Raw genomic sequence first — 27,859 nt, 5'->3', positions numbered from 1 at the left:
GAAACAATAGCAGCTAAAGGAGCGCATTTCGTGGAGGTATACGTCACAATGACATACAGCTCTACCCTTTCTGACTTTTGGCGGGTAATTCGGATTTGGAGATACCACCCTGTGACCTCCAATGCCAGGCAAAGCGGGTGTTAGCCAAGCCAAGAGACGGTCGCTCGGCATGTCCAATAGCCCCTCCTGAATGTTCCCCGCAAAAGCGTCTGGGGAAAAAGGGCCCACTACACACTATGACCTACTTTAGCTGAGTCTCAGGTGTACCTGGGGGCGCCACCCCCTCCGTTTGTGTTCATAAGTGGGAACGGGATTTGGTGTTGTCTGACGCCCGCCCATAGGCCCCGCCCTGTTGTATGTGGTACATACGTAGGTACCTGGAGCACATGCAGCAGTTTGGGCTATATCTCTACGCACTCTGCAGGTAGCTACTCTTCTACGAATGAAAGAAAAACCCAGCGTGGAATTCCCCTTATAGTACAGGTCTGGCTGGATTTTTGTTGGTTGGGTTTGAAGCACTGTTGCGCAGGAAGCTTGTACAATATGGCAGGGGTCACACCAGGGTCACATGGGGCAGAGTGCAAAGCATCATGGGACAGTGGTGGACCACCTCAGATCTGTGACTCCCCAGTGTTCTGACCACTCCCCAGTGTTCTGAGTGCCTGTCAGATAGGAAATATACTGTCAATCAAAACCAAAATAGCTTAAAACCTTTAAAAAAAATACAATTATTACATGTGAACGTGGCATGCATTTCATAAGCAACTTCAAAACTCAAAACAGTTGGCCAAATGCTTGTACACACAAATGACTAGCGTGCGTGCATGCATGCGTGCGTGCGCATGTGTATGTGGATGTGTGTGAGTGTGTGTGTGTGGATGTGTATATGTGTGTGTGTGTGTGTGTGAGTGCATGTGTGTGTTGTGTGTGTGAGAGTGAGTGTGTTTGTATGTGTGTGTGTGTGTGCGTGCATGTATACGTGTGTGTGTCGATATGCGGGCGTGCGTGTGTGTGTGTATGCGTGCGTGTGTGCGTGCGTGCGTGTCTGTGTGTGTGTGTGTGTGTACCTGGTGGACACTGCTGGACTGGTTGCTGCTGCTGAACTCTGAGTACTTCTTCTTCTCTGACAAGTCTTTGCAGATACAGGGCAGGAGCCTGGCATACTCCTCTCTAACCTGTAGGGGGCAGCAGAGACTCAAAGTGAGCTACAGCTCTATCAGTTTACCTCTGGCTCACATTCTACAAGCCTCTCACATCCAACTAAACCTGAGCCTGGAAAAATTATGGGACTGAACACCAATTCATCCCAGCTTAAACATGCCGGCAAACTAAGGGATGTGGAGGAAGAACCCCCCCAAACACCCTCCCTCCCTCGCCCCCCAACAGCACCTGTTTGGAGAGGAGGCAATGCATGATGAACACCAGCGCCCCCTGTAGGCTGTTAAAGATGGTGAAGAGGTAAGAGGCAACCAGCGTGCTCCCCTCGAACTGGAAACAGCCGAAAATCCACATGGTTCCCAGCACACACAGCTGGGCGATGGCAGTGACTGTGAACGTCCTGCAGGGGGAGACAGAGGCACACAATTTCACCCTTTGCAAGAGCCGTTCACACAACGAGCACAGCTTTACAAACACCAACACTCAGCCTTAACATCACAAACACTCAGCCTTAACATCACAAACAACACTCAGCCTTAACATCACAAACAACACACAACCTTAACATCACAAACAACACTCAGCCTTAACATCACAAACAACACACAGCCTTAACATCACAAACAACACACAACCTTAACATCACAAAACACACCTTAACACACAAAAACACTCACTAACATCACAAACACCAAGCCTTAACATCACAAACACACAACCTTAACATCACAAACAACACCAGCCTTAACATCACAAACAACACACAGCCTTAACATCACAAACAACACACAGCCTTAACATCACAAACACACAACCTTAACATCACAAACAACACACAGCCTTAACATCACAACAACACACAGCCTTAACATCACAAACAACACACACCTTAACATCACAAACAACACCAGCCTTAACATCACAAACAACACCAGCCTTAACATCACAAACAACACTACAGCACTTAACACCACAAACAACACACAGCCTTAACATCACAAACAACACTCAGCCTTAACATCACAAACAACACCAGCCTTAACATCACAAACAACACTCAGCCTTAACATCACAAACAAACACACCTTAACATCACAAACAACACTCAGCCTTAACATCACAACAACACACACAGCCTTAACATCACAAACAACACTCAGCCTTAACATCACAAACAACACCAACCTTAACATCACAAACAACACACTCAGCCTTACACACACAACAACACTCAACCTTAACATCACAAACAACACTCAGCCTTAACATCACAAACAACACTCAGCCTTAACATCACAAACACACAACCTTAACATCACAAACACACAACCTTAACATCACAAACAACACACAGCCTTAACATCACAAACAACACACAGCCTTAACATCACAAACACACAAGCCTTAACATCACAAACAACACACAGCCTTAACATCACAAACAACACTCAGCCTTAACATCACAAACAACACACAACCTTAACATCACAAACAACACACAGCCTTAACATCACAAACAACACTCAGCCTTAACATCACAAACAACACACAGCCTTAACATCACAAACAACACACAGCCTTAACATCACAAACAACACCAGCCTTAATCACAAACAACACAGCCTTAACACACAAACAACACACAACAACCACCAACCAAACAACACTCAGCCTTAACATCACAAAAACACCAGCCTTAACATCACAAACAACACACAGCCTTAACATCACAAACAACACAGCCTTAACATCACAAACAACACCACACCTTAACATCACAAAACAACACTACACAGCCCTTAACAACACAAACAACACCAAGCCTTAACATCACAAACAACACACAGCCTTAACATCACAATCAATATCAGCTTACATCACAAACAACACCTAACATCACAACAACACCAGCCTTAACACACAAAACAACACCAACCTTAAATCACAACAACACACCTAATCACAACAACCTTCACTTAACATCACAAACAAACACACAATAGCCTTAACATCACAAACAACACAACCTTAACATCACAAACAACACACAGCCTTAACATCACAAACAACACACACCTTAAACACAATACACACAGCCTTAACATCACACAACATTCAGCCTTAACATCACAAACAACACTCAGCCTTAACACCACCAACAACACACAACCTTAACATCAGAAACAACATATACCCATACGATCACGAACAGCATATTCCTTATTTTTTAGGAGTTAAAATCCCTGAACCTGAACTTGCTTGGTAAAAAAGATGCCTTCGCTCCTTGGTGGTTTGAGTTTAGTGATTATTGATTTGCGGTATGGGTGATTCAGGACTGTCAGGGAAACAAAGACACACAGTGTCATTAATGCTAAACACCATTCAGCTACTTTATAGCTCTTGTGGAGAATCTCCAGCCTGCTATTTGTGAATGAGTGAGTGAGTGAGTGAATGTGTGCGTGAATGTGTTAGTGAGTAAGTGTGAGTGAGTGAGTGAGTGAGTGAGTGAGTGAATAAATGAGTGAGTGAGTGAGTGAGTGAGTGAGCGAGCGAGTGCGTGAGAGAATTACATGCCAGGTTCATGAGGTGCTTCGCATCTAAAAAGCTCACACTCAACATAATTTTCCAAAGATCGTGCAAAAAGAAAATTGTGAAAAAAACAAAACAAAATGGGGATCTGTTGATAAGGAAGGTTTGTCGGGGAGTGATCCTGGGATGGGGTACGATGCACCCATCCGACCCCTGAGACTGTTTGCAGAATGAAAGCAAACGCTGTCAGGTCCTCTCGGAAACAGATCGATCCGCAGGCCGTGCCAGAGAGCGGACATGATAAGGGTTCATATCATTGATAAGGGTTTTGTGTTTACAGGACAACTGAAAACAAGAGTTCAAATGAGGACTGCTGACCGCCACAATCACAGCTATAGTTATTTTTGGTGCAAACGTGTTCTTGCTAGTGCATGCACGCATATGCGTGTGCACATGCATGCACACACACACACGCACACACACATGCCCACATGAAGCTACTTAGTATATAACGTTCCCCGCAGGTTAATGAGAAAAGTTTAGTCATTGATAATATATTCACAATTATTACTAATTAATGAATCATTTACAACAATAGTATTCTTGCTATTATAGTAGCGATAAACAAATAACGGCAACTGCGGGTGACTGCACTGTACTGCACACCGTTCCCCAGCTGTGACTGCTGAAGTGCTTCTAGACCAGCCGAGACCAGCCCAGATTCTAACCTGGTTTAAGATGGTTTAAGCTGTGCGTTCAACACTTCTAGCGGTGCCATAGCTGGCCTGTGGCTGGTCAGAGCTGGTCTGGTGCACACACACACATACACACACATGTGCGCACACGCGCACACACACACATGCACGCACACGAACACACATAGACACGCGCGCGCGCACACACGCATGCACACACACACACGTGCATGCACATGCGCAACCACTTGATCTTGTGCAGGCTGGTCATACACACACACACACACACACACACGTGAATGAGCATGTGCACACAACACACTCACTTGATCTTGCGCAGGCTGGTCATGTCTGGATTGAGACTGGAGAACTTCTGGGCCAGCTTCCACACAGTGATGATGAAGAACATGGCGTTGACGATGATGATGATGCAGACGGGTCCAAAGAAGCTCCAGATGAACCCATTCTCCAGGTTCAGCCAGCAGCTGCACACATTAACATTACACCATCAGTAGGATATTATGCTTTTGTACAAAACGCATTTCTTATTTGCAAGCTTTTTTTTGTCATTCCTGTTTTTAGATGGACAGTCAATGGACAACAAGGCACTGAATGCATAACCGGGGCTTATTTCTTTATTGCTTAACTGTACTTGTCCCTTTGAATACAAAATCAGTAGTAACGATTGTACTAGCAATAGCAGCAGCAGTGGTGGCAGTAGTAGTAGTACTACAAATGTTACTAGTGCTAGTCATGGTAGCAACAGTCATATTAGTAGTAGTAGTAGAAGCAGTGGTAGCAATATTAGTATTAGCAATAGTAGCAGTAGTGGTAGCAATAATAGTATTAGTAATAGTAGCAGTAGTGGTAGCAGAAGTAGTAGTAGTAGTAATAGTAGTAGAAGTAGGTGTAGTTGTAGTAGTAGCAGCACCAGCAGTAGTAATAGTAGTAGTAGCAGTAGTAGGGAGGTTGAACGTTGTGTGTACAGTATAGTAGCAGCAGTAGTAGTACTGTAGTAGTAGTTGTAGTAGTAATAGTAGTAGTAGCAGTAGCAGCAGTAGTAGTAGTAGTAGCAGTAGTAGAAGTAGTAGTAGCAGTAGTAGGGAGGTTGAACGTTGTGTGTACAGCATAGTAGCAGCAGTAGTAGTAGTAGTAGCAGTAGCAGCAGTAGTAGTAGTAGTAGCAGTAGTAGGGAGGTTGAACGTTGTGTGTACAGCATAGTAGCAGTAGTAGTAGTAGCAGTAGCAGCAGTAGTAGTAGTAGTAGTAGCAGCAGCAGTAGTAGTAATAGTAGTAGTAGTAGCAGTAGTTGTAGTAGGTGTAGTTGTAATTGCAGTAGCAGTATTTGTGGTAGCACTAGTAGCAGCAGCACTTGTGATGGCGGTGGCGGAGTGCTCCTTACTGGCTGTCTGTGCCGTATCCCTGTGCATTGGCCAAGGCGGAGACGGCGATGATCACCGCGGGAACGCCGTATCCGACGGCAAACATGACGAGCGGCCGCAGTACGGTGTGGAACACCAGAACCACCATGCGGTACAGCTGAACCCCCTCCAGCAACATCCAGCAGAACGCTGCCAGGAAGAAGTAATGCAGGACCCCTGCCACAATCCCACAGCCCACCTGAGGGGGGCACCATGATAAAGAGTCAGAGGGAAATGACATGTTTACTCACAAGAAGAAACACAAGAAGCCTCCATTTTTAAGTCAAGAGTGCAGAAACACATGCACACACACACACACACACACATACGCCGTTTCTCCATGTTTGGTCCTCAGATGTATACGAGTATGCACACACACATACACACATACGCCGTTTCTCCATGTTTGGTCCTCAGATGTATACGAGTATGCACACACACACGCACACACACACACACACACGCGCATGCATGCATGCAGAAGATACTCAAACAGACACTGAGTACGAGCCTTTTCTTTATGAAAGAGAAAGCAGAGACAGACAGAGAGACAGATGGAAAAGACACAAACCTTGTTCTCCGTGCGGGAGATGCCAGCGAGGAAGACGAGGTCGGCGACGAAGAGGCAGACGCACAGGTGGAGGTGGATGGTGTTGCGCGTTCCCTGAATGGACCGGCAGAAGCGAAAGGTGACGATGCAGAGCAGGAGGCACACCAGCGACACCGACAGCCCCACCCAGGTGATCAGCTGCAGCTGGAACGTATGCTGGCAACGGAAAAAAACAGCCAAACAATAAACTTACTTACTTACTTATGTATTTACACAACGTGCCTACCGGCTTTTTTGAACTGCCACTAACAAGACAGCAAAAAAAAATGAACTGGAAAATTCTATTGTTGAATCCTATTACCAATCAACACTGGTAACAGAAAGCAGCAGAGTTCTAGAACACATTGTGTCGGAACTCTTCCAGCGGCAATAGCGACGCCTGCTCGGTGGCTCCGCCCCCAGGCTGAATGGGCCATTGCACTCGGCCAAGAAAGTGTATGAAATGGGTAGAGGTGCATGTCACTTTTATCAACACCCACATTGAGCCTCTTGAGGTATAAATTGCTTGCCTGAAGAACCAATCCAGTGCGTTTGAGAACCCGCAAACCATCCTGCCAGCTCTCATCTCTGTGTGTGGTGTCTTGAATGGCAGGTGCTGTCACTTTCGAACACCCCTCGTCTTGAGTTATCAGTGTTGCCGTGACAAGCCACATGCTTGAGCGACGGTCTACACCTTTAGTCCTGGAGTGACATCAGGACGGCGAAGCTGCTCAGGTGAGAGCAGGCGCACGCGGTGTGCGTGGCGTTGGACTTCACCTTCCGGCAGCCCCGTGGTGACCACACCCCCTCCCCGCGCTGCGCGTCCCAGAACACGCACGTGTGGTTCGCGTCCCGCGACTAAACGGGGGAGAGAAAGAGAGAGAGAGAGAGAGAGAGAGAGAGAGAACGCACGTGTGATTCACATCCTGAGACTAAACGGGAGAGAGCAAGAGAGAGAGAGAGAGAGCATTCTCTAATTACAGTAATCTCGAAAAACTCCCCTACATACTCGGGGAGAAAAAAGAATGCGTGGCATTGGCTGCAAGATACGTGGCCTCCTGTCACAAAATGAGGGGCAACCAGTGAGGCACCATCTCCGTTATCTGTATTGTTAGTAGTCTTTATTTTTATTATTGTCCTTATTAGTGTTTGTAGATTGTCTGTAGGTTTGGCTTTGGTTATTTATTTGTTTGTTAATTTATTGTATTAATCGTGTCATATTTGTTATTGTCAATCGTTTAATTGTGAACTGGCATACAACATAACAGACATGCCATAACTGCTGTTTTGTCATGCAATTTGCAAATCGGTCAAGAGTAAACTGCCCTAATATTTCAACTAAATTTTTAACAGTATTTTCTCCACATTTCATAGATCGAGTGAAATAAGCCCTGGTAGATTGACAGATCGTTTTTTTTTTCTTCTTTTTTTTTCTTGGAGAAGGAGAAACCAGGTGCGTTTGGGCCAGCCTCACCTGCAGGTGGGAGAAGGTGAAGGTGACGGGTTTGTCCAGGTGTTCCGTTGCCGGGTTACTGACGCAAGCTGTCACCACCTTGGAGTTTATGAGGAAGCGGTGCCCCTTGCGTGCGTCTCCCGGCTCGGGGAAGGAGTGGTTGGTGACGGACTCCAAGCCCTTGTAGCTCACCAGGGAGATCGTAGCAAAACCTTATAAAAAGTACAGGGGGGGGCAAGAAGACAGCGTTCCGAATAGTTAGTCAAATTGCCTGCGTAACACCTCACGTCGACTGTTGACCAAGAGCTGCCCCATAACCAAAATGGCCGCTTACCACTTGTTTGGTTAGTAGCATAAACTAAGACACACAGCTATAAAATGAGATCCTGTTATACATTAAGCGATAATCTATTTTCATAGAATTCTCTTTCATTATTTAACCGGAAAGCCTCACCGAGATTAAGGATCTCTTTTTCAAGGGAGACTCAGCCAAGAAACACAATGAAAAAAAACATGAGTGTTGCAGACAGACAACACGACAAGAGTGTACATAGCAGAGAAAAACAGCTGAAGCCATGAGAGAGAGATAAGCGGAGCGAAGTTTGAAGCTCAGGAGGCAGCAATCCAACTGCAGACCAGCTGGATCAGGGTGCAAGCAGATAAGTCCTGACTGAGCCAGGCATCGACAGCAATGTGATTAGCAGTAACCGCTGTTACAGTGAATTGTTCGACTGAAAAATGCGATAATTAGTTCACGATATGAACTGTTAGGATTTTTTTCATATCCGAGGTTCTACTGTATTTATATGTGACGGTGATGATGGAGTGGTGGTGGTGGTGGTGATGATAATGGTGATGATGACGAAGAGTTTGAGTACCTGGGTGCAAGCTGTTCCTTGTTGCAGGTGTGAGTATGCAGTAAGGTGTACCTGGGTACGAGCTGATCCCTGTAGCAGGTGTGAGTATGCAGTAAGGTGTAACTGGGTGCGAGCTGTTCCCTGTAGCGGGTGTGAGTATGCAGTAAGGTGTACCTGGGTACGAGCTGTTCCCTGTAGCGGGTGTGAGTATGCAGTAAGGTGTACCTGGGTACGAGCTGTTCCCTGTAGCAGGTGTGAGTATGCAGTAAGGTGTACCTGGGTATGAGCTGTTCCCTGTAGCGGGTGTGAGTATGCAGTAAGGTTTACCTGGGTGCGAGCTGTTCCCTGTAGCGGGTGTGAGTATGCAGTGAGGTGTACCTGGGTACGAGCTGTTCCCTGTAGCGGGTGTGAGTATGCAGTGAGGTGTACCTGGGTACGAGCTGTTCCCTGTAGCGGGTGTGAGTATGCAGTGAGGTGTACCTGGGTACGAGCTGTTCCCTGTAGCGGGTGTGAGTATGCAGTAAGGTGTACCTGGGTACGAGCTGTTCCCTGTAGCGGGTGTGAGTATGCAGTGAGGTGTACCTGGGTACGAGCTGTTCCCTGTAGCGGGTGTGAGTATGCAGTGAGGTGTACCTGGGTACAAGCTGTTCCCTGTAGCGGGTGTGAGTATGCAGTGAGCTGTACCTGGGTACGAGCTGTTCCCTGTAGCGGGTGTGAGTATGCAGTAAGGTTTACCTGGGTACGAGCTGTTCCCTGTAGCGGGTGTGAGTATGCAGTAGGTGTACCTGGGTGCGAGCTGTTCCCTGTAGCGGGTGTGAGTATGCAGTGAGGTGTACCTGGGTGCGAGCTGTTCCCTGTAGCGGGTGTGAGTATGCAGTGAGGTGTACCTGGGTACGAGCTGTTCCCTGTAGCGGGTGTGAGTATGCAGTGAGGTGTACCTGGGTACGAGCTGTTCCCTGTAGCGGGTGTGAGTATGCAGTGAGGTGTACCTGGGTACGAGCTTGTTCCCTGTAGCGGGTGTGAGTATGCAATGAGGTGTACCTGGGTACGAGCTGTTCCCTGTAGCGGGTGTGAGTATGCAGTGAGGTGTACCTGGGTACGAGCTGTTCCCTGTAGCGGGTGTGAGTATGCAGTAAGGTGTACCTGGGTACGAACTGTTCCTTGTAGCGGGTGTGAGTATGCAGTAAGGTGTACCTGGGTACGAACTGTTCCTTGTAGCAGGTGTGAGTATGCAGTGAGGTGTACCTGGGTGCGAGCTGTTCCCTGTAGCGGGTGTGAGTATGCAGTGAGGTGTACCTGGGTACGAGCTGTTCCCTGTAGCGGGTGTGAGTATGCAGTGAGGTGTACCTGGGTACGAGCTGTTCCCTGTAGCGGGTGTGAGTATGCAGTGAGGTGTACCTGGGTACGAGCTGTTCCCTGTAGCGGGTGTGAGTATGCAGTGAGGTGTACCTGGGTACGAGCTGTTCCTGTAGCGGGTGTGAGTATGCAGTGAGGTGTACCTGGGTACGAGCTGTTCCCTGTAGCGGGTGTGAGTATGCAGTAAGGTGTACCTGGGTACGAACTGTTCCTTGTAGCGGGTGTGAGTATGCAGTAAGGTGTACCTGGGTACGAACTGTTCCTTGTAGCGGGTGTGAGTATGCAGTAAGGTGTACCTGGGTACGAACTGTTCCTTGTAGCAGGTGTGAGTATGCAGTAAGGTGTACCTGGGTACGAACTGTTCCTTGTAGCAGGTGTGAGTATGCAGTAAGGTGTACCTGGGTACGAGCTGTTCCCTGTAGCGGGTGTGAGTATGCAGTGAGGTGTACCTGGGTACGAGCTGCTCCCTGTAGCGGGTGTGAGTATGCAGTGAGGTGTACCTGGGTACGAGCTGTTCCCTGTAGCGGGTGTGAGTATGCAGTAAGGTGTACCTGGGTACGAGCTGTTCCCTGTAGCGGGTGTGAGTATGCAGTGAGGTGTACCTGGGTACGAGCTGTTCCCTGTAGCGGGTGTGAGTATGCAGTAAGGTGTACCTGGGTACGAACTGTTCCTTGTAGCGGGTGTGAGTATGCAGTAAGGTGTACCTGGGTACGAACTGTTCCTTGTAGCAGGTGTGAGTATGCAGTGAGGTGTACCTGGGTGCGAGCTGTTCCTGTAGCAGGTGTGAGTATGCAGTAAGGTGTACCTGGGTACGAACTGTTCCTTGTAGCAGGTGTGAGTATGCAGTAAGGTGTACCTGGGTACGAGCTGTTCCCTGTAGCGGGTGTGAGTATGCAGTGAGGTGTACCTGGGTACGAGCTGCTCCCTGTAGCGGGTGTGAGTATGCAGTGAGGTGTACCTGGGTACGAGCTGTTCCCTGTAGCGGGTGTGAGTATGCAGTAAGGTGTACCTGGGTACGAGCTGTTCCCTGTAGCGGGTGTGAGTATGCAGTGAGGTGTACCTGGGTATGAGCTGTTCCCTGTAGCGGGTGTGAGTAAGGTGTACCTGGGTACGAGCTGTTCCCTGTAGCGGGTGTGAGTATGCAGTGAGGTGTACCTGGGTATGAGCTGTTCCCTGTAGCGGGTGTGAGTATGCAGTGAGGTGTACCTGGGTATGAGCTGTTCCCTGTAGCGAGTGTGAGTAAGGTGTACCTGGGTACGAGCTGTTCCCTGTAGCAGGTGTGAGTATGCAGTAAGGTGTACCTGGGTACGAGCTGTTCCCTGTAGCGGGTGTGAGTATGCAGTGAGGTGTACCTGGGTGCGAGCTGTTCCCTGTAGCGGGTGTGAGTATGCAGTGAGGTGTACCTGGGTATGAGCTGTTCCCTGTAGCGGTCTCCCAGTCGATGTCCAGTGTCACTTGGTCGGTGGCGATGCTGACGGGACCCTTGGGAGGAGTTCTATCTCTCCACACCAGCAACTCAGCATCTGCAGGGAAAACACAATCCATATTTTAATATTAATAATATTCTTAAGACGTCTTATTACAGGCCACATACATACGTGCACACACACACACACACACACATACACACACTCAAACACACACACACAAAGACACACACACACACACACTCACACTTAAACACACACACACACATGCAGGCACACACGCACACACACACACACACACACACACTTAAACACACACACACACACACATGCAGGTACGCACGCACACACACACACACTCACACTCAAACACACACACACACACACACACACCAGTCATTTCACGTTTGTCGGAGTGGTTAGACTTTAGTCAGTGTGCACCTGTGTGACGTCAGCGCGTACCTGCATACGGCCAGTGCGTACCTGTGTGTTCAGTTCCTATCCTGGTTCGGGGCTGCTTCATCTGCGGGCCAATCAGCCGCATGGCGTTCTCTACAGAGACCAGCAGGGCGCTAACGTCATGGCTGGTCTCGGGAGGTCCAAACGACATGATGTCATTGGCCTTCGTGAAGAGTTTCTACAGACAGAGGCAGTGATAAAGAGAGAGAGAGAGAGATAAGGAGAGGTATTATTAAAATGTGTGTGTGTGCGTGGGTGTGTGTGTGTGCATACATGTTTGTATGCATGTGTGTGTGTGTGTTTGTTTGTGTGCATGTATGTATCAGTAGTACTGTCTGTGTTTCAGAATGGTATTAAAGTTCTGTTGCCAAGTATGATTATGTTGTTCTATAGGTTAGCAGGGTTCTATGGTTCTGCAGGTAAGTAGGGCTGTGTAGTTCTGCAGCTCATTAGGGTTATATGGTTCTGCAGGTAAGTAGGGGTGTGCAGTTCTGTAGCTCATTAGGGTTCTATGGTTCTGCAGGTAAGTAGGGCTGTGTAGTTCTGCAGCTCATTAGGGTTCTATGGTTCTGCAGGTAAGTAGGGGTGTGCAGTTCTGTAGCTCATTAGGGTTCTATGGTTCTGCAGGTAAGTAGGGCTGTGTAGTTCTGTAGCTCATTAGGGTTCTATGGTTCTGCAGGTAGGTAGGGCTGTGTAGTTCTGTAGGTCATTAGGGCTCTATGGTTCTGCAGGTAAGTAGGGCTGTGTAGTTCTGTAGGTCATTAGGGTTCTATGGTTCTGCAGGTAAGTAGGGCTGTGTAGTTCTGCAGCTCATTAGGGTTCTATGGTTCTGCAGGTAAGTAGGGCTGTGTAGTTCTGTAGCTCATTAGGGTTCTATGGTTCTGCATGTAAGTAGGGCTGTGTAGTTCTGTAGCTCATTAAGGTTCTGTGGTTGGGTGGGGTCAGTACTCTTTTGTGGTTCTGTAGTCCAGTCTGTACCTCTAATAGCATTTCTCCATGAAGCTGATCGGACGCACCATCTTTTAGCTCCAAACAGTTGTTTCTCATTAGAAACACAATGTACTCAAGGCCTGGTAGAGTCTGACAGACAGAGTGAGAGAGAGAGAGAGAACAGTCACACATCTCATTCAGTACAGTAAGTTATTGTAGTGGTGAGTCAGGTGGGTACAGTAAATGAGACCCCTACCTGTTCAGGTGAACCTGTGGGTTTGTACAGGTCACAATTCAGCTCTGTGGGGGGGAGAGAGAAAAATGAAGAAGGTGTGTTCAGCCAGGATCTGATCCCCCACCTTTCTAAAAGCAGCATGACTCTTCAGATTCTCTAACTGTTTGAGATTACATCACAGGCAAAGAGTGAGAATAGTGGCTTTGGTTGGCCTCTTGAGAGTTTTCAGCCAATCAAGTTATACTTTATTGACCCCATAGGTAATTTGTCCTCTGCATTTGACCCAACCCAGCTACTTGTATGGGAGATCACAGGGCAGGGACTGAGATCCAACTCCAGTTCTGAGTCCAGTGCCATGGTCAACCAAATTAGTATACCTAACCTGGCATGCATGGCTCTGGGTTTGGGAGGAAACTGAAGTACCCAGAGGAAAGCACAGAGGCAAACATGGGGAGGACAACTCAGAAACTCTTTCGTGTGAGGTGATAGTGCTCATCTCTACACCTCCAAGTGGCCCTCCCAGCAAAACATGGTGCAATCTAAAAAAAAAGAGATCATCCCTCCATTATATATACCCGCTTATCCTGAGCAGGGTCGTGGGGGGTGCTGGAGCCTATCCCAGCTTGCATTGGGCAAGAGGCAAGAGTACACCCTGGACAGGCCACCAATCTATCGCAGGGCACACGCACCATTCACTCACACACTCACGCCTATAGGCAATTTAGAGTCTCAAATTAGCCTACTTGTATGTCTTTGGGCTGTGGGAGGAAACCCACGCGGACACGGGGAGAACATGCAAACTCCACACAGAAAGGCCCCAAGCCGATATTCAAACCCAGGACCTTCTTGCTGTGAGGTGACAGTGCTACCCACTGCACCACCGTGCCACCCAAAATTTGATAATATAAAATAATTTTGTTCTGAGTAGTATACTCATGAGTACAGATGTTCCTTCAAGACTTTCTATTGGTATTTAACAGGAATTTCAAATTCTTTGACCCAGGCTAGGGAACCAGTGGTAGAGGTTCTTAAATGAGTTGGGTTGATCTGACCCTTCTGTTCTCTGACATGCCACTCACCTACGCATCGTCCCAGGGCGTTGCCGTAGTTACTGTAACCAGTGCCACACATACAGGTGTAGCTGCCCTCCAGGTTGTGGCAAGACCCCCCTTTTCCACAGATTTCAGGGTCAGCCTTGCATTCATCTACATCTAAGAGTGACAGGTGAGTGGAGAAGACAGGTAAGAGAGCCAAGAGTCAAAACCTTAACATATGTACCACATATGAATAACTTTAATCCTACTTGAGAAGGTTTCTGAAAGAGTTAACAAAGCACAGAACCGAGTTCAGGAAGACTGGAGCAGAAAGAAAATGCTTCACTAGAATTTAAGTGGAGAACAGTTTAGTAAAGTAACCTTTATTTAACCAGGCAATCAATTAAAAACAGATTCGTATTTACAGTGTCGACCTGGTAAATAGGCAGAGAGAAGACTCCTGAGGGTAGGAGGTAGAGGGTAGAATGGGTGGAACAGTGTGGTAAAAGTATAAAATACTGATATTAGAATAAGCTTCACTGAGACTGAGGAGAGAGATCGTGCTTTACTTGCATGACTTGTGAGAGTGGACATGCTTCACTGAGACTTTGTGAGAGTGGACATACTTCACTAAGACTTGTGGGATTGGACATTGTTCGCCAAGACTTGTGGGATTGGACATGCAAATGTTTCACTAAGGGTCTTAAAATGTTTCACAGGGTCTTAGAAAGACCCTGCTCCACTTAAAGCTTGGGAGAGTGGGAGGGCAGGTATGCTTTCTGCTAAGTTACAGGTTAGCGGTCTGAACATGCTCCACTAAGAGTTGGAGAGACAGGCCTGGGGGTCAGGCTAAAATTCGTTCCCAGCCCACATTACCTGAGCAGGGGTTCTGACTGTGCCCATGGGTACTGAAGCCAGGCTCACAGGCGCAGGTGTATGTGCCAGGTGAGTTTGTGCAGGTTCCATTCCTGCCACAGACTGGAGGAGCTCTCTCGCACTCGTCCTCATCTGCAGTGGGAAAGCAACCTGTCAATCACTCACTCAATCGCCACTGCCAATCACGCAATCAGATCTGCCAATAGTGGTCCTGCAGCAGCCAAACACTCATCCGATCTGTAACTTACTCTCTCCCAGCTGTCAACAGCCGTTGATCACTACACAGCAGGTGTTAAGCACTTTGTCATGATCTGTCAATTCCTTTGCACGCAGCTGTCAATCATTTGTCAAATCTGTCAGTCCCGAGAGAATTGCTTGCGTACTAATCATCAGATACATCAACTGACCTCCAATAGCAGTAAATCATTAATCACTTCTATCAGTCACTCTCCCACAGCTGTCAATCACAAATCAGCCCTATCAATCAAGCTCCCACAGGTGTCAATCATGCATGTGTCCTACCTGTGGTTTCACACTAGGATTGCCAGATGCCAAGTTTTGGCCCAGAATGTCCAGTTTTCCAATTTTTTCATACAGGTCCTGTTTGTGGACCCAACTGGACAATATAAATGTATGGTCTGAACTACTGATTGAAATCAGACCGCTAGTTTGTAATAAATTTCTATCTGCACTGCTGCGTCTTTTTTTCTTCCTTACTGTTTTTCAAGCTTCAAGTGTCTGTTTTTCACAAACTGCAAATCTGGCAACCCTAACTCTCACCCATAGTGTCTCTCTGTGGGTCTTCTGCCAATCACAGTCTTGTACTCGCCCGTCTCCTCCATTCTTACAGTGTGTCCCAATGCAGCGTTTAAAGGGGAAAGCTGCGGGAGTGCAGGGTATTTACCTGCACAGGTGACTCCTGTGGTGTTGTGAAAAACTCTCTGGCCGTTGCTGGAGATGTAGCCCTCAGAGCAGGTGCAGTTGTAGGACCCAGCGATGTTCTGGCAGGAGGCCTTGGGCCCGCAGATATTGGGGGTCTCTAAGCACTCGTTGATATCTGAGGAGCAGGAAGGTTTCACCCGTTATCGAGGAAACTTAAAATTTATTTACCCGTTACCAGGGGAAATGTATTCTTCAAAATCCTGTCCAATCTGAAACATGCCAAAGGACCTTCTCTGTATAAAAAAAACCTGTATATTTATGGGAAAATGTTCGTAAAAAGAATTTCACTGTTTTTTTTTTTTCCAAAACACAGTCAAAGTTGTATAGAACAATGGCAATAATTTAACAGCTATGCCATAAAATGACAGGATATATCCAGTTAAATAACAGGATTTATAGTTTTTCATTTAATGGGTTTTCACTGGCAACATTTTTAGTGTACTTCTCTGCACAGTTATTTATACATAGAAACTCCTCACACCTATATACATTTTCAGGATTTGGCACTTGCATGGAGTCCTATTTATTTATTTATTTATATATTGTTGCATGTCCAGCAACCTCAAGAATCAGCACTAGACTTATAGTGTCATAGTCACACACACACACACACAGACACACACAAACACATACACACACACACAAACACACACTCGCAAGGAAAGGCCTAATTCTTACCACGACACACTCCGTCAATGCCAGTGAAGGTTCTAGATTCTGAATTCACGCGAAAACCAGGATCACACCGACAGTAGTAGCTGCCGTTGGTGTTGAAGCAAACCGCATACCTGCCACAGACGGGGTCTGTGCATTCATCAACATCTGCAGGGAAACAAGAAAGGGGAAGAGTCTGTCACTCTACCCCTCTAACAGTCACACGACCCCTTTTGTAGTTTATAGCGACTATACCGCTCTTACAGTCACACTGTTTGAAAATATAATGCAATAGATATGTGATATGTTGAAGTGCAAATTAATATGCACTTCAGGACATCAGAATATATTGAAAAATATTAGCTAATTATTGCTGCTTTGAGGCATTGCATGTATGTTACATTCCTGATAATTACATTTGCCATAATATTTCCTATGATGTCAACATGCTGTGCTGTCAATATATTGCACAGGTGCCCTGTTTCCGTCAAACTCTGAAATGACGTAACCCCCCCCAACCACTCCCAATGAAAGAAAAAAATAGATTATAATAAAGAGTTAATGAAACAACATACCAATGCATTTGTTGCCTCTTGTTTCCCACCCAACTCCACATGATGCAGTTGTACCAGACTGGAGGTGTAGCAGGCCTGCAGAAGAGGATTATGGGTATTATCACAGGTTCCCTAGAGAAACTAGAAAGTCAGACTTCTTGTTCCTTCCGTATTCTTTGATTTATGGTGAAATGAAATAGGCTGGCAGCAGAGGATTGATGCTATACTACAGTTAACCCTTTGAGGAGTAAGCTTGAAAGAAAAAAAAACTGTTTTTTCAAAATTATAACTCAGGGCTCTAGAACTCCAAAACTTTCAGTTACCAGGAGTGCTTGTTACCTCAGCATTAGAATGTTCAGTTAGAACATTCTAATCGCATATTTGTGATCTTACAACTTAAAGGGTTAATCAACATTCATTCAACAGAGAAGTTCAAACCTCTGTGACACAGTGCTGTCACTTGTCACACCGCCCTTGATAACGTTCATAAGTTCCCTCAAGTTTGACTGTTTCAGCCACAATGGTAAATTTTAAGAACAGTTTGAAAACATTTTCTTTTTTTCCTTGCTGATGTAGAAAAATTGTGGTTTAAATTTGGGTTATGTTGATTTATGGTTTGTGTGCCCTACCGAGTGTGTGTGATGTTTTTATCTCTTTCCTTTTCCATCGTGTACTTTTATGTTGCATTTTTGCAATTCATTTAAGCTCATTAATGACCAACCCTCCAGTGTCCTTTGTGCATTACATTACTTTACATTTATTTGGCAGACGCTTTTATCCGAAGCGATGTACAATTAATGCATACCAAAGGTCATTGGAAGAACTAAAAACACAGGTACGATGAGGTACAATACTCATTATGTAACAATTATTTATAGCCATGAATGCAGTTCACGCAATAAGCATAGGCTAGTTCATAAAGTAATGTTAAGTCAAACTAAGAGGCATGACAGTAAACTACAACATCAACTACATTGCATTTTTGACTTAGAACACGTGACTTTACAAAATAATGTTTTTTGAATCGAAAAGGTTAAAATGAAGTCTGAATGAAGGTAAATTCAACAATAAAGAGTCAGAAATGTCAGAGTGGAGAACTAATTCACCTGCACCTATTCAGGCAGTTTCATCTCCACCCCAACGCCCCATGTGATGGCGGACACAGATCAGAGTACGATCACCTAATCTTTTTTTTTACTCTGATCATCCTGAGAGTCCATAGCAGAACCTAATTTACCTGTGGCAACTTCAAGGGTGGGAACTGACTGTCACCACCATGCCAGACCAACAGGGGGAGCACAAGAGTTTTGATATCAGTACCAGAGCGGTGCCTGGCTGCAACATTGTAACACTGAACATTCCATTCTGCAAAAATCAGATCGGTCATTTATTCAGCTCTGGTTGTTTGTTCGTTTCAACATCAAAAAAAAACTAAACCAAAAAAAAAACCGATGCAAATTTACAGGATTCAAACCAAACTTGTTTATTTATTTATCTGTGTAATGACCTTGAATCCTCTATGTGCAAGTGTAATGTCTAATCAGAAAAATGACTAGCGATTCCCAGACAGAGAAACAAAGGAATCGATTCATGTTTGTGTTTGTGTGTGTGTGTGTGTGTGTGTGCGTGCTCATGTGTGTGCCTGTGCACGTTAACATAAGTGTGTGTGTGTGTGTCTATATGAGTGCTTTTTGTGTGTGTTCGGTAAATGTCAGACAGCTGCCTCGTAAGGACCAGGACGTTACGTTGTTGTGTACTTCGGTGACTCAGAACTTCGGGCCCTGTTGCCACGGTGACTCAGGCCGCTCTACTGAATTCTCAGTTTAGGCCAGCCAGGACTTTTCAGAGTGGGGGGATTCCCCCCCTCCACCCCGCTTGGAGTCATATTACCCGCCTGTCAGAAAGCCTGACCCACTGTAGGCAGGACCGAGTAGACACAAGCTAACCCGCTCTAGTGAGGTCACAGGAGATAAAAAACAGACCTGCTCTAGTGAGAATGGAGGAGATACAAACTGTGGAGAGGCAGTCTGTAGTGAAGACGCATTAGAGGCCGCCTGTAGTGAGGACAGAGGAGAGGCGGTCTGTAGTGAGGACAGAGGAGAGGCGGTCTGTAGTGAGGACAGAGGAGAGGCGGTCTGTAGTGAGGACAGAGGAGAGGCGGTCTGTAGTGAGGACAGAGGAGAGGCAGTCTGTAGTGAGGACATAGGAGAGGCGGTCTGTAGTAAGGACAGAGGAGAGGAGGTCTGTAGTGAGGACAAAGGAGAGGCGGTCTGTAGTGAGGACAGAGAGGTGGTCTGTAGTGAGGACAGAGGAGAGGCGGTCTGTAGTGAGGACAGAGGAGAGGCGGTCTGTAGTGAGGACAGAGGAGAGGCGGTCTGTAGTGAGGACAGAGGAGAGGCGGTCTGTAGTGAGGACAGAGGAGAGGCGGTCTGTAGTGAGGACAGAGGAGAGGCGGTCTGTAGTGAGGACAGAGGAGAGGCAGTCTGTAGTGAGGACAGAGGAGAGTCAGTCTGTAGTGAGGACAGAGGAGAGGCGGTCTGTAGTGGGGACAGAGGAGAGCCAGTCTGTAGTGAGGACAGAAGAGAGGTGGTTTGTAGTGAGGACAGAGGAGAGGTGGTCTGTAGTGAGGACAGAGGAGAGGCGGTCTGTAGTGAGGACAGAGGAGGGGCAGTCTGTAGTGAGGACAGAGGAGAGGCGGTCTGTAGTGAGGACAGAGGAGAGGCGGTCTGTAGTGAGGACAGAGGAGAGGCTGTCTGTAGTGAGGACAGAGGAGAGGCTGTCTGTAGTGAGGACAGAGGAGAGGCGGTCTGTAGTGAGGACAGAGGAGGGGCAGTCTGTAGTGAGGACAGAGGAGAGGCGGTCTGTAGTGAGGACAGAGGAGGGGCCGTCTGTAGTGAGGACAGAGGAGAGGCGGTCTGTAGTGAGGACAGAGGAGAGGCGGTCTGTAGTGAGGACAGAGGAGAGGCGGTCTGTGTGCAGCTGACTCTGTTGGCTGTGGTCCTGGAGCCGACAGCTGCTGAAGCCGAACTAAAGAGCCAGAGGAGCACTGGGTTACTGTGCGTCAGCTAGATGTGTGTCATACACGCACCGGTTCAGAAACACACACACACACACACACACACACACACACACACATGCGCTGAAGAACACATAGACCCACTCAAGAACACACACATACACACACACACACACGCTCAAGAACACATAGACCCACTCAGGAACACACACATACACACACACACACACACACACACACGCTCAAGAACACATAGACCCACTCAGGAACACACACATACACACACACACACACACACTTAAGAACACATAGACCCACTCAGGAACACACACATACACACACACACACGCTTAAGAACACATAGACCCACTCAGGAACACACACACACACGCTTAAGAACACATAGACCCACTCAGGAACACACACATACACACACACACACGCTTAAGAACACATAGACCCACTCAGGAACACACACACACACGCTCAAGAACACATAGACCCACTCAGGAGCACACACATACACACACACACACACGCTTAAGAACACACAGACCCACTCAGGAACACACACATACACACACACACACACGCTTAAGAACACATAGACCTACTCAGGAACACACACACACACGCTCAAGAACACATAGACCTACTCAGGAACACACACACACATATTGGTGGTACGCGCTAAGTAGGTTAACTAAAGTAGGCGAAACGCTAACATGTGAGGGTTAGCTGAAGTAACGTTAGGCGATAAAGCTGTGCTTAAAAATGTCGCGCCGTTCGAAGTGGCGATTTTGGGAGATGCACCTGCGCATCCATCCTACAAAACGTCCCTCAAAAGTCGTCCGTGAGTGAGTGAGTGAGTGAGTGACCACAATTTGCCACGCATAGCCCACGGCAGCAGGCAGTCCTGCGCGCCTTGGGAAAAATGAAAGAACAAACAATACATCCACATTACATTCCTTGACTGGCATGAGGTCACTGGCTCTATCCAGAGAGATTTACTGGACAAACATGTTCCGGGCAGCACGCTACAAATAAGGACACAAATTACAAAGCAGTTAAAAGTAATTAACTTGAAGTGGTATGGAACGCAAAAGGAAAGACTTCAGACACTTAATCTATTCAGGGATAGCAAAAAAAAAAAAGGAGTGGAGGTTCCTAGGGGTAGAATAAGGAAGGGGATATGCTGTAAGGTTTTAAACCTGTAAAAACAATTGAACTGCGACAAAAGGTCTATCAAGAGAACAATGGGGCGTAGGTGACTATGGTAGCAGACGGTAAATTCAGGAAGTCTGGCTGTTTTTTTTTTTTTTACACTGCATGGAAAACCTCATCAGGACAAAGACAGTGACCTTCTTTGTGTTCCAATGCAACCTAAATAGACCCCTGGGCTATATACCTATACTATATGGGCTATATACCTACAGGCTATACCCTATGGCCTGTAAGTAAATGATGAGTGTATCAATACTTCTAACGTGTGGTTACATTTGCATAATTTTTTCTAAAATATAACAATAGTATAACTATTGTTTAGAAGTGAGCGGTGATAATTGTTTTTGTTTAAATCTGACAAGCTAAATATTTGCTAAACGTACACTAGTGGCACAAAAGTATTTCTGGAGTATTTTACAGAAAATATGCTGTCTGAGAAATGAATTACAATTAATATCATATTGATGTCATGTTGATTAAGAAATTACACAAAAACAATATTTCACACTGAACTGAGATATAAATTTTCAGAAGTGGAAACATCTTTAATGGTTTCATATTTCAAAGAGTTTTTAAAAAACGTGCTCCATTTTTTTAAACGGTTCTGGGGTTTTTCAAGGCTACAGGAGTGAAGTATCACCATGAATTTGAACCTGCAACCTCAGGAGTTGCAAGCCTCGTTCCATAACCATAAAAAAACACTGTGGACACACACACACGGTGGAACAGGAACGCAGGACTGTAAGACCTCCGGCATGAGATTTATGAAAGTAAAAAAACAAGCACGGATTCGCAATAGCTGCGACCGCACACGCGCACGCATCCATGTGCACTTGTGCCACTGAGAGAGCTTGTGTGTGTATGAGACATATCAAGTGTGTTTGTGCTTGTGTGTGTGTGACAGCTTGTGTATGAGAGATATTAAGTGTGTTTGTGCTTGTGTGTGTGAGAGAGCTTGTGTATGAGAGATATTAAGTGTGTTTGTGCTTGTGTGTGTGACAGCTTGTGTATGAGAGATATTAAGTGTGTTTGTGCTTGTGTGTGTGTGACAGCTTGTGTATGAGAGATATTAAGTGTGTTTGTGCTTGTGTATGTGAGAACTTGTGTGTGTATGAGAGATACTAAGTGTGTTTGTGCTTGTGTGACAGCTTGTGTATGAGATATTAAGTGTGTTTGTGCTCGTGTGTGAGAGCTTGTGTATGAGAGATATTAAGTGTGTTTGTGCTTGTGTGTGACAGCTTGTGTATGAGAGATACTAAGTGTGTTTGTGCTTGTGTGTGACAGCTTGTGTATGAGAGATATTAAGTGTGTTTGTGCTTGTGTATGTGTGAGAGGATTGTGTATGAGAGATATTAAGTGTGTTTGCGCTTGTGTGTGTGTGTGGGAGTGACTGGGCGTGTGTGTGGGAGTGACTGGGCGTGTCTGTGGGAGTGACTGGGCGTGTCTGTGGGAGTGACTGGGCGTGTCTGTGGGAGTGACTGGGCGTGTCTGAGGGAGTGACTGGGTGTGTGTGGGAGTGACTGGGCGTGTCTTTGGGAGTGACTGGGCGTGTCTGTGGGAGTGACTGGGCGTGTCTGAGGGAGTGACTGGGCGTGTCTGAGGGAGTGACTGGGCGTGTCTGTGGGAGTGACTGGGCGTGTCTGAGGGAGTGACTGGGCGTGTCTGTGGGAGTGACTGGGCGTGTCTGAGGGAGTGACTGGGTGTGTGTGGGAGTGACTGGGCATGTCTGAGGGAGTGACTGGGCGTGTGTGTGGGAGTGACTGGGCGTGTCTGAGGGAGTGACTGGGTGTGTGTGGGAGTGACTGGGCGTGTCTGAGGGAGTGACTGGGCGTGTCTGAGGGAGTGACTGGGCGTGTCTGAGGGAGTGACTGGGCGTGTGTGTGGGAGTGACTGGGTGTGTGGGAGTGACTGGGCGTGTCTGTGGGAGTGACTGGGCATGTGACAGAGTGGCAGTGTGAGGTCATGGGAGAAGTGCATCAGATTTAGCCCAGTCCCCTCAGCCGAGACAGAAAGAGGCTCTTCTCCTCCTTTTCAATGGCCCATTCTGCAGAGATGCCGTCAGTCTATCTGTTTAACGAACTCAATGCAATCATTCTTCTTACCGCTAATATAGAATATCGCTGCCTGAGCAATTTCCTTCGGTCTTTTGTAGAGACGCTGCACATGTCCAGCAGGTTTCTAATCTGCACGCTCACTGTCATTACCACTTCCTTCACAGCATATGCTTCTGCGGTCACAGTGCTGTGATTGGACCTATAATTCAGAACACACCTAGACACATGCACACATGCACACACACAAACACATGCACATACATGCACAGACACACATGCACATGCACACACATGCACGCACAGACAAGCATGAATACGCACGAACACACACACACAGACACACACCACACACACCCACACACACACACACACACACACACACACACACACACACACAGTGACAGGAGGTCCAAACACAGGGCTGCCAGCACTGAACACTTAATCCCCGTTCAGTGCAAACTTGCTGAGAGGGCGCTGTTGGCATGCCAGCCAGCTATAAACACAGGGATATAACCACAGATGGCAGCTGCCCACGGTGAAAACTTTTTTTATTTTTTATTTTGTCCCGGAAAATAGCGAGCGTACCGCAGCAAAAAAACGTTGGAGAGAGCTCCCAAAACAAAGAGACCCTGGAGCTATTCATTCCAGCTCTGCTGACAGCGTACAGCGAACTCACGGCGAGCCACAGCGCTTTCTCTGAATACTGAACACGCTCTGCCGTTGCTCCAGGGGTAGAGGAAAAAAAACCAGACCGGGCAGTCTAAGGAAGATCGGGAAGATTTCTTCTCGAAGGCAGAGCCAATGAAAAATACAACTTGCAATCTTAAGTTATTTGGCAAGCTGTTGGGAATGATTTTTAAAAGAAATATTAGCTACTTAATCCCATTTCTTAAACCCATTTACCCACATACACACCCTTTCCCATGGAAACACAACAACAAAAAAGAAACCCAGAGTGAGTCATCACTAAAACAGAAACTTTATCTCGAAAGCAGGTAAAATATTATATGATACACTGCAGCATGATTTCTCACCCGTTCGGTCATGTGCGAACTAGCAGCTCTTCTGTGTGACGGGCCGTTTGGATACGCTATTCACCGTGCTAGTGCCACAGAACACTCTCACTGTACCACAGGTTATATTAACTTCCTATAATCTACTAATCACAATCTACTATAAACAAAGACAACTTTTTCCACCTACTCTCCTCAGTTATAGTAACTTTTTATTGAACCATATTCTGTCAACTAGAATTGTGGCTGATTTTATTTAACATTGCTCTGCCAACTAGAATTATTATACATAAAACACGTGTATACTGTAATATGTAGCACATTTGTACTGTTCAAGTGCTTTGCCAATAGAACATTTGTTATTGCCGATAAACGGTAGGCGAATGTGTGCTGAATGGCTCACATCACTTTCTCACATAACAAGTGCAAACGCACACAAAAGACTCACCCAGAATCAGGAGACACGGACCAAGTCCCATCTTTAAAAAGGGGGAGGAAAATTCCGCGAATTAAAAATTAAAAAATTAAAAATAAATCCAAGATTAATTTATTAGTTTTAAAGGTTTAAAAAAATAAAAAGAATAAAAAAATTAAAAAGCTTTTCTGGTTAATGTGAGAGCCGGCGGGAGAAAAAGGGAAGGGAACTCCTCCGTATCGGTTGAGTGAAGCCGGTGAAAGCTCCTGGTCTCGGCCCGTGTGGAACAGGAACAGAGCCCACCGAGATCCCACGTGCGGCGCACCCCAAACGCCCCTGAATCGGTCACCCCGAAACTCTTTCTCTCTTTCTCCCCTATCCCTATCTCTGTCTTTATCTCACGGCCGTCTCTCGGTTTCTCTGCCTCTCTTTTGCCTTGTTTTTTTCTAAAATCTTTCTGTTTCTCTGTTCTTCTTTCTCCCCTCTCTTTCTCTCTCTGTCCCTCTGTGTTGTTCTGTTCCACTGGCTGAGATTCAATTCGTGCGCTCAACACAGAGACACAGAGGGGAGGAGAGAGAGAGAGAGAGAGGGAGGAGGGAGGGAGTGAGAGAGAGAGAGACAGAGAGAGGAAGGGAGTGTGTGTGTGTGTGTAAGAGTGAAAGAGAAAGACAGAGGAAGAAAAACTTTGTTGTTTTGTAAAAGGGTATTTTGAGAAAAGCGCAATTTTTCAGACTCATTTGATCTTTATTTAATTTTTGTCATTTATTATACTCCAGTATTTATTTTCATTTTTTTTAAACAGGTAGTAAAGAGAAAATTGGCATCTGTATAGGAGTGGCTGGGAGGGAAAGAGGACAGTAGGGAGTGGAGGCATCTGGGGGGGGGGGTTGGCATATGACCTACAATATTTCAGAATACTGGGGAGTTCCCATTGAGCTCATGAAGACATTTTCCTTTGAATATCGAAGAGGGAGGGACAGACAGAGCCGAAACGCTCTAGAAGAATCCATTATTTTCCCAATACGGGCCAGAGCATGACTCGAAGGAGAGCCGGAACATCAGAAGACATAACATAGCATCAGAAAACAAACATAATATCAGAAAGTGTACATACCACGGGCAAAGGGTTAAAACTCAGCTCACAGCATCAACCTGACCATGGCCAAACTTTTATGGGAAGCTTGTCGGGCATGTCATGAGAAAATTATACATCTGGCATATTTATATTTATGAGGGTTTGCTCACGGAGACAGCACAGTTTAAAATGGACCATAAAAGTGATGATCCAGCAGCACTGTCAATAAACAGCCAAGTACGGAATCTGTTAAATGTGTAATCATGTGAGGTGTTGTTGACAAGCTGAGGTCATGAACAACAAAATGGTGGTATTAATGAGAGATTACTTTACATAAATATAATAATTAATTATATAATAAAATGCTTACTGCAAATGATAATAATAATAAATGGGTACACCAGTCAAAACCGTACAGGTGTATACCTCTAAAGCAGAAGCTTGCTGGATTACTGATGGTTAACGTGCTATGTTACGCTTTCAGAGATAACACAGGAGATTCTTTGTTTAAGGATGTAACTTATTACTTATTGTGTTGTGATTGTGATTCTCTTTGATGTTTCACAGTTTTTCCTTTGATGTGCGGGTGTACAAAGAGGGAGAGGGGTACGTTTCTGGGGGTTTCATTTGAACGACCTCCAAGGCGACACTTGTGCACAGCCATCTTGACGCATTGCGCACTGCGTTGTCTATTTTAACCATTTCTCTGCGTTCTGTGTTACTCACTGATACAATCGCCGGAATTCCGGCTAATAGATGTATCAGTCTCGACTTGGCTTCTCTCTTTGATTTTAACCATCGCAGTGACGCATTGGGGTTAGGGTTACCGCAAATAGCTAGATGCATCCTGCAGCGACTTTGCTACAGCCTACACTAGCCCACGCCATTTGAAGATATGCAGCTGCATTCTGGGTAGGCTGTTCAATGGCCATAGCCACATCTACAACTGCTAGATAGGCATTGACGTATATATAGAGTCATCACACATCACAATGGAAAAAAAATTAACCAGAAAAAAAAAACAACAAAAACAAAACAACACAGAGCGAAACAGAACTGGATCTTTTGCCCCAACACAGTAAGGTATATGTGGCTGTTCAGCATGGCCACCTGAAAGAGGACAGGTTGTGCTCAGCCAGCCAGAGGATTATAAAGGGCGGCATGCTGTCGCAGAGAGACGTAGAGGAAAGCAAGAGACCCACACACTTCCTCACACCACCCAGGCCCACATGCATTAGGAGTTCTGTGAAGTGTGCCACCCAAATTTAGGTTTAGGGTCGCGGTTAGGGTTAGGTATACAGGGATGGTTGGGTTAGGGTTAGGTATACCGGGATGATTGGGTTAGGGTTAGGTTTATGGTGAGGGTTGGGTTAGGGTTAGGTTTGTAGTGAGGATTGGGTTAGGGTTAGGCTTATGAAGAGGGTTGGGTTAGGGTTAGGTTCATAGTGACATCAGTAGTGACAAAGCACAACATTGTGCACTATTGGCATAATAATTTAATTAATGTTCATATAGTGTCTATGAAGGTACTGTGTAGTGTTTATGAAGCAGGTATGTACCTCTTATGAAAGAACATTAATAGAAAGTGTTGCCAAATACCTTTAATTTATGCTTTTGAAAATAAAAAGAAATGATAAAATAAACTGACAAGTTGTTTTAAACTACGATGGCCTCTCTTTCCTCACATTGGCTACCAAGGACATATAAATACTAGTTTTATGGCTGCCATTTCCATTGCTGACATTTCCTCCAGTTCCCATCCCTCTCTTCAGCCAAAACAGTGAACATTTTTCAGTCCCGGGCCTGGCTTCTCATACAGAATTAATCAACGGCCTTCAAAGGCTTCCCAGAAATATTTTCAGTAAGCTGGCACTAGGCTGGCAAAGGGTAACAT

At 46.1% G+C, this 27,859-nt stretch overlaps 1 protein-coding gene and 1 long non-coding RNA gene across 2 annotated transcripts in view; one reads left to right on the top strand and one right to left on the bottom strand.

Moving 5' to 3' along the window:
- The window catches only part of LOC135249363 (uncharacterized), a 167,339-nt gene that overhangs the window by 32,447 nt on the left and 107,033 nt on the right, over positions 1-27,859 (top strand). The window lies entirely within an intron of this gene.
- LOC135249353 (adhesion G protein-coupled receptor E1-like) lies at positions 427-25,430 on the bottom strand. Its single transcript, XM_064324897.1, has 18 exons — positions 24,924-25,430; positions 17,190-17,264; positions 16,639-16,782; positions 15,923-16,075; positions 15,019-15,150; positions 14,188-14,319; positions 13,130-13,173; positions 12,922-13,023; positions 11,968-12,121; positions 11,461-11,580; positions 7,866-8,056; positions 7,089-7,249; positions 6,374-6,572; positions 5,784-6,001; positions 4,709-4,867; positions 1,390-1,558; positions 1,068-1,175; positions 427-662 (listed from the first exon to the last, which is right to left on the bottom strand). The coding sequence occupies exons 1-18, from the start codon at positions 24,952-24,954 to the stop codon at positions 612-614; spliced, it is 2,343 nt and encodes a 780-aa protein (XP_064180967.1). The 5' UTR covers positions 24,955-25,430; the 3' UTR covers positions 427-611.

Source organism: Anguilla rostrata, chromosome 2 (genome assembly GCF_018555375.3).
Source record: "Anguilla rostrata isolate EN2019 chromosome 2, ASM1855537v3, whole genome shotgun sequence".
NCBI classification, from domain to species: domain Eukaryota; kingdom Metazoa; phylum Chordata; class Actinopteri; order Anguilliformes; family Anguillidae; genus Anguilla; species Anguilla rostrata.
Note: the sequence above shows the minus strand (reverse complement) of the source record. Positions and strands in the feature narration are given on the sequence as shown.

Excerpts from the sequence above, each read along its gene's own strand:
- LOC135249353 (XM_064324897.1), bottom strand. The coding sequence starts at position 24,954 with ATGGGACTTGGTCCGTGTCTCCTGATTCTGG. Across the intron at positions 14,320-15,018 it reads CAGTCAGAACCCCTGCTCAG|ATGTAGATGAATGCAAGGCT; the intron begins GTAATGTGGGCT and ends TGTCACTCTTAG. Across the intron at positions 8,057-11,460 it reads AGGGAACAGCTCATACCCAG|GTTTTGCTACGATCTCCCTG; the intron begins GTACACCTCACT and ends ACTTTTTATAAG.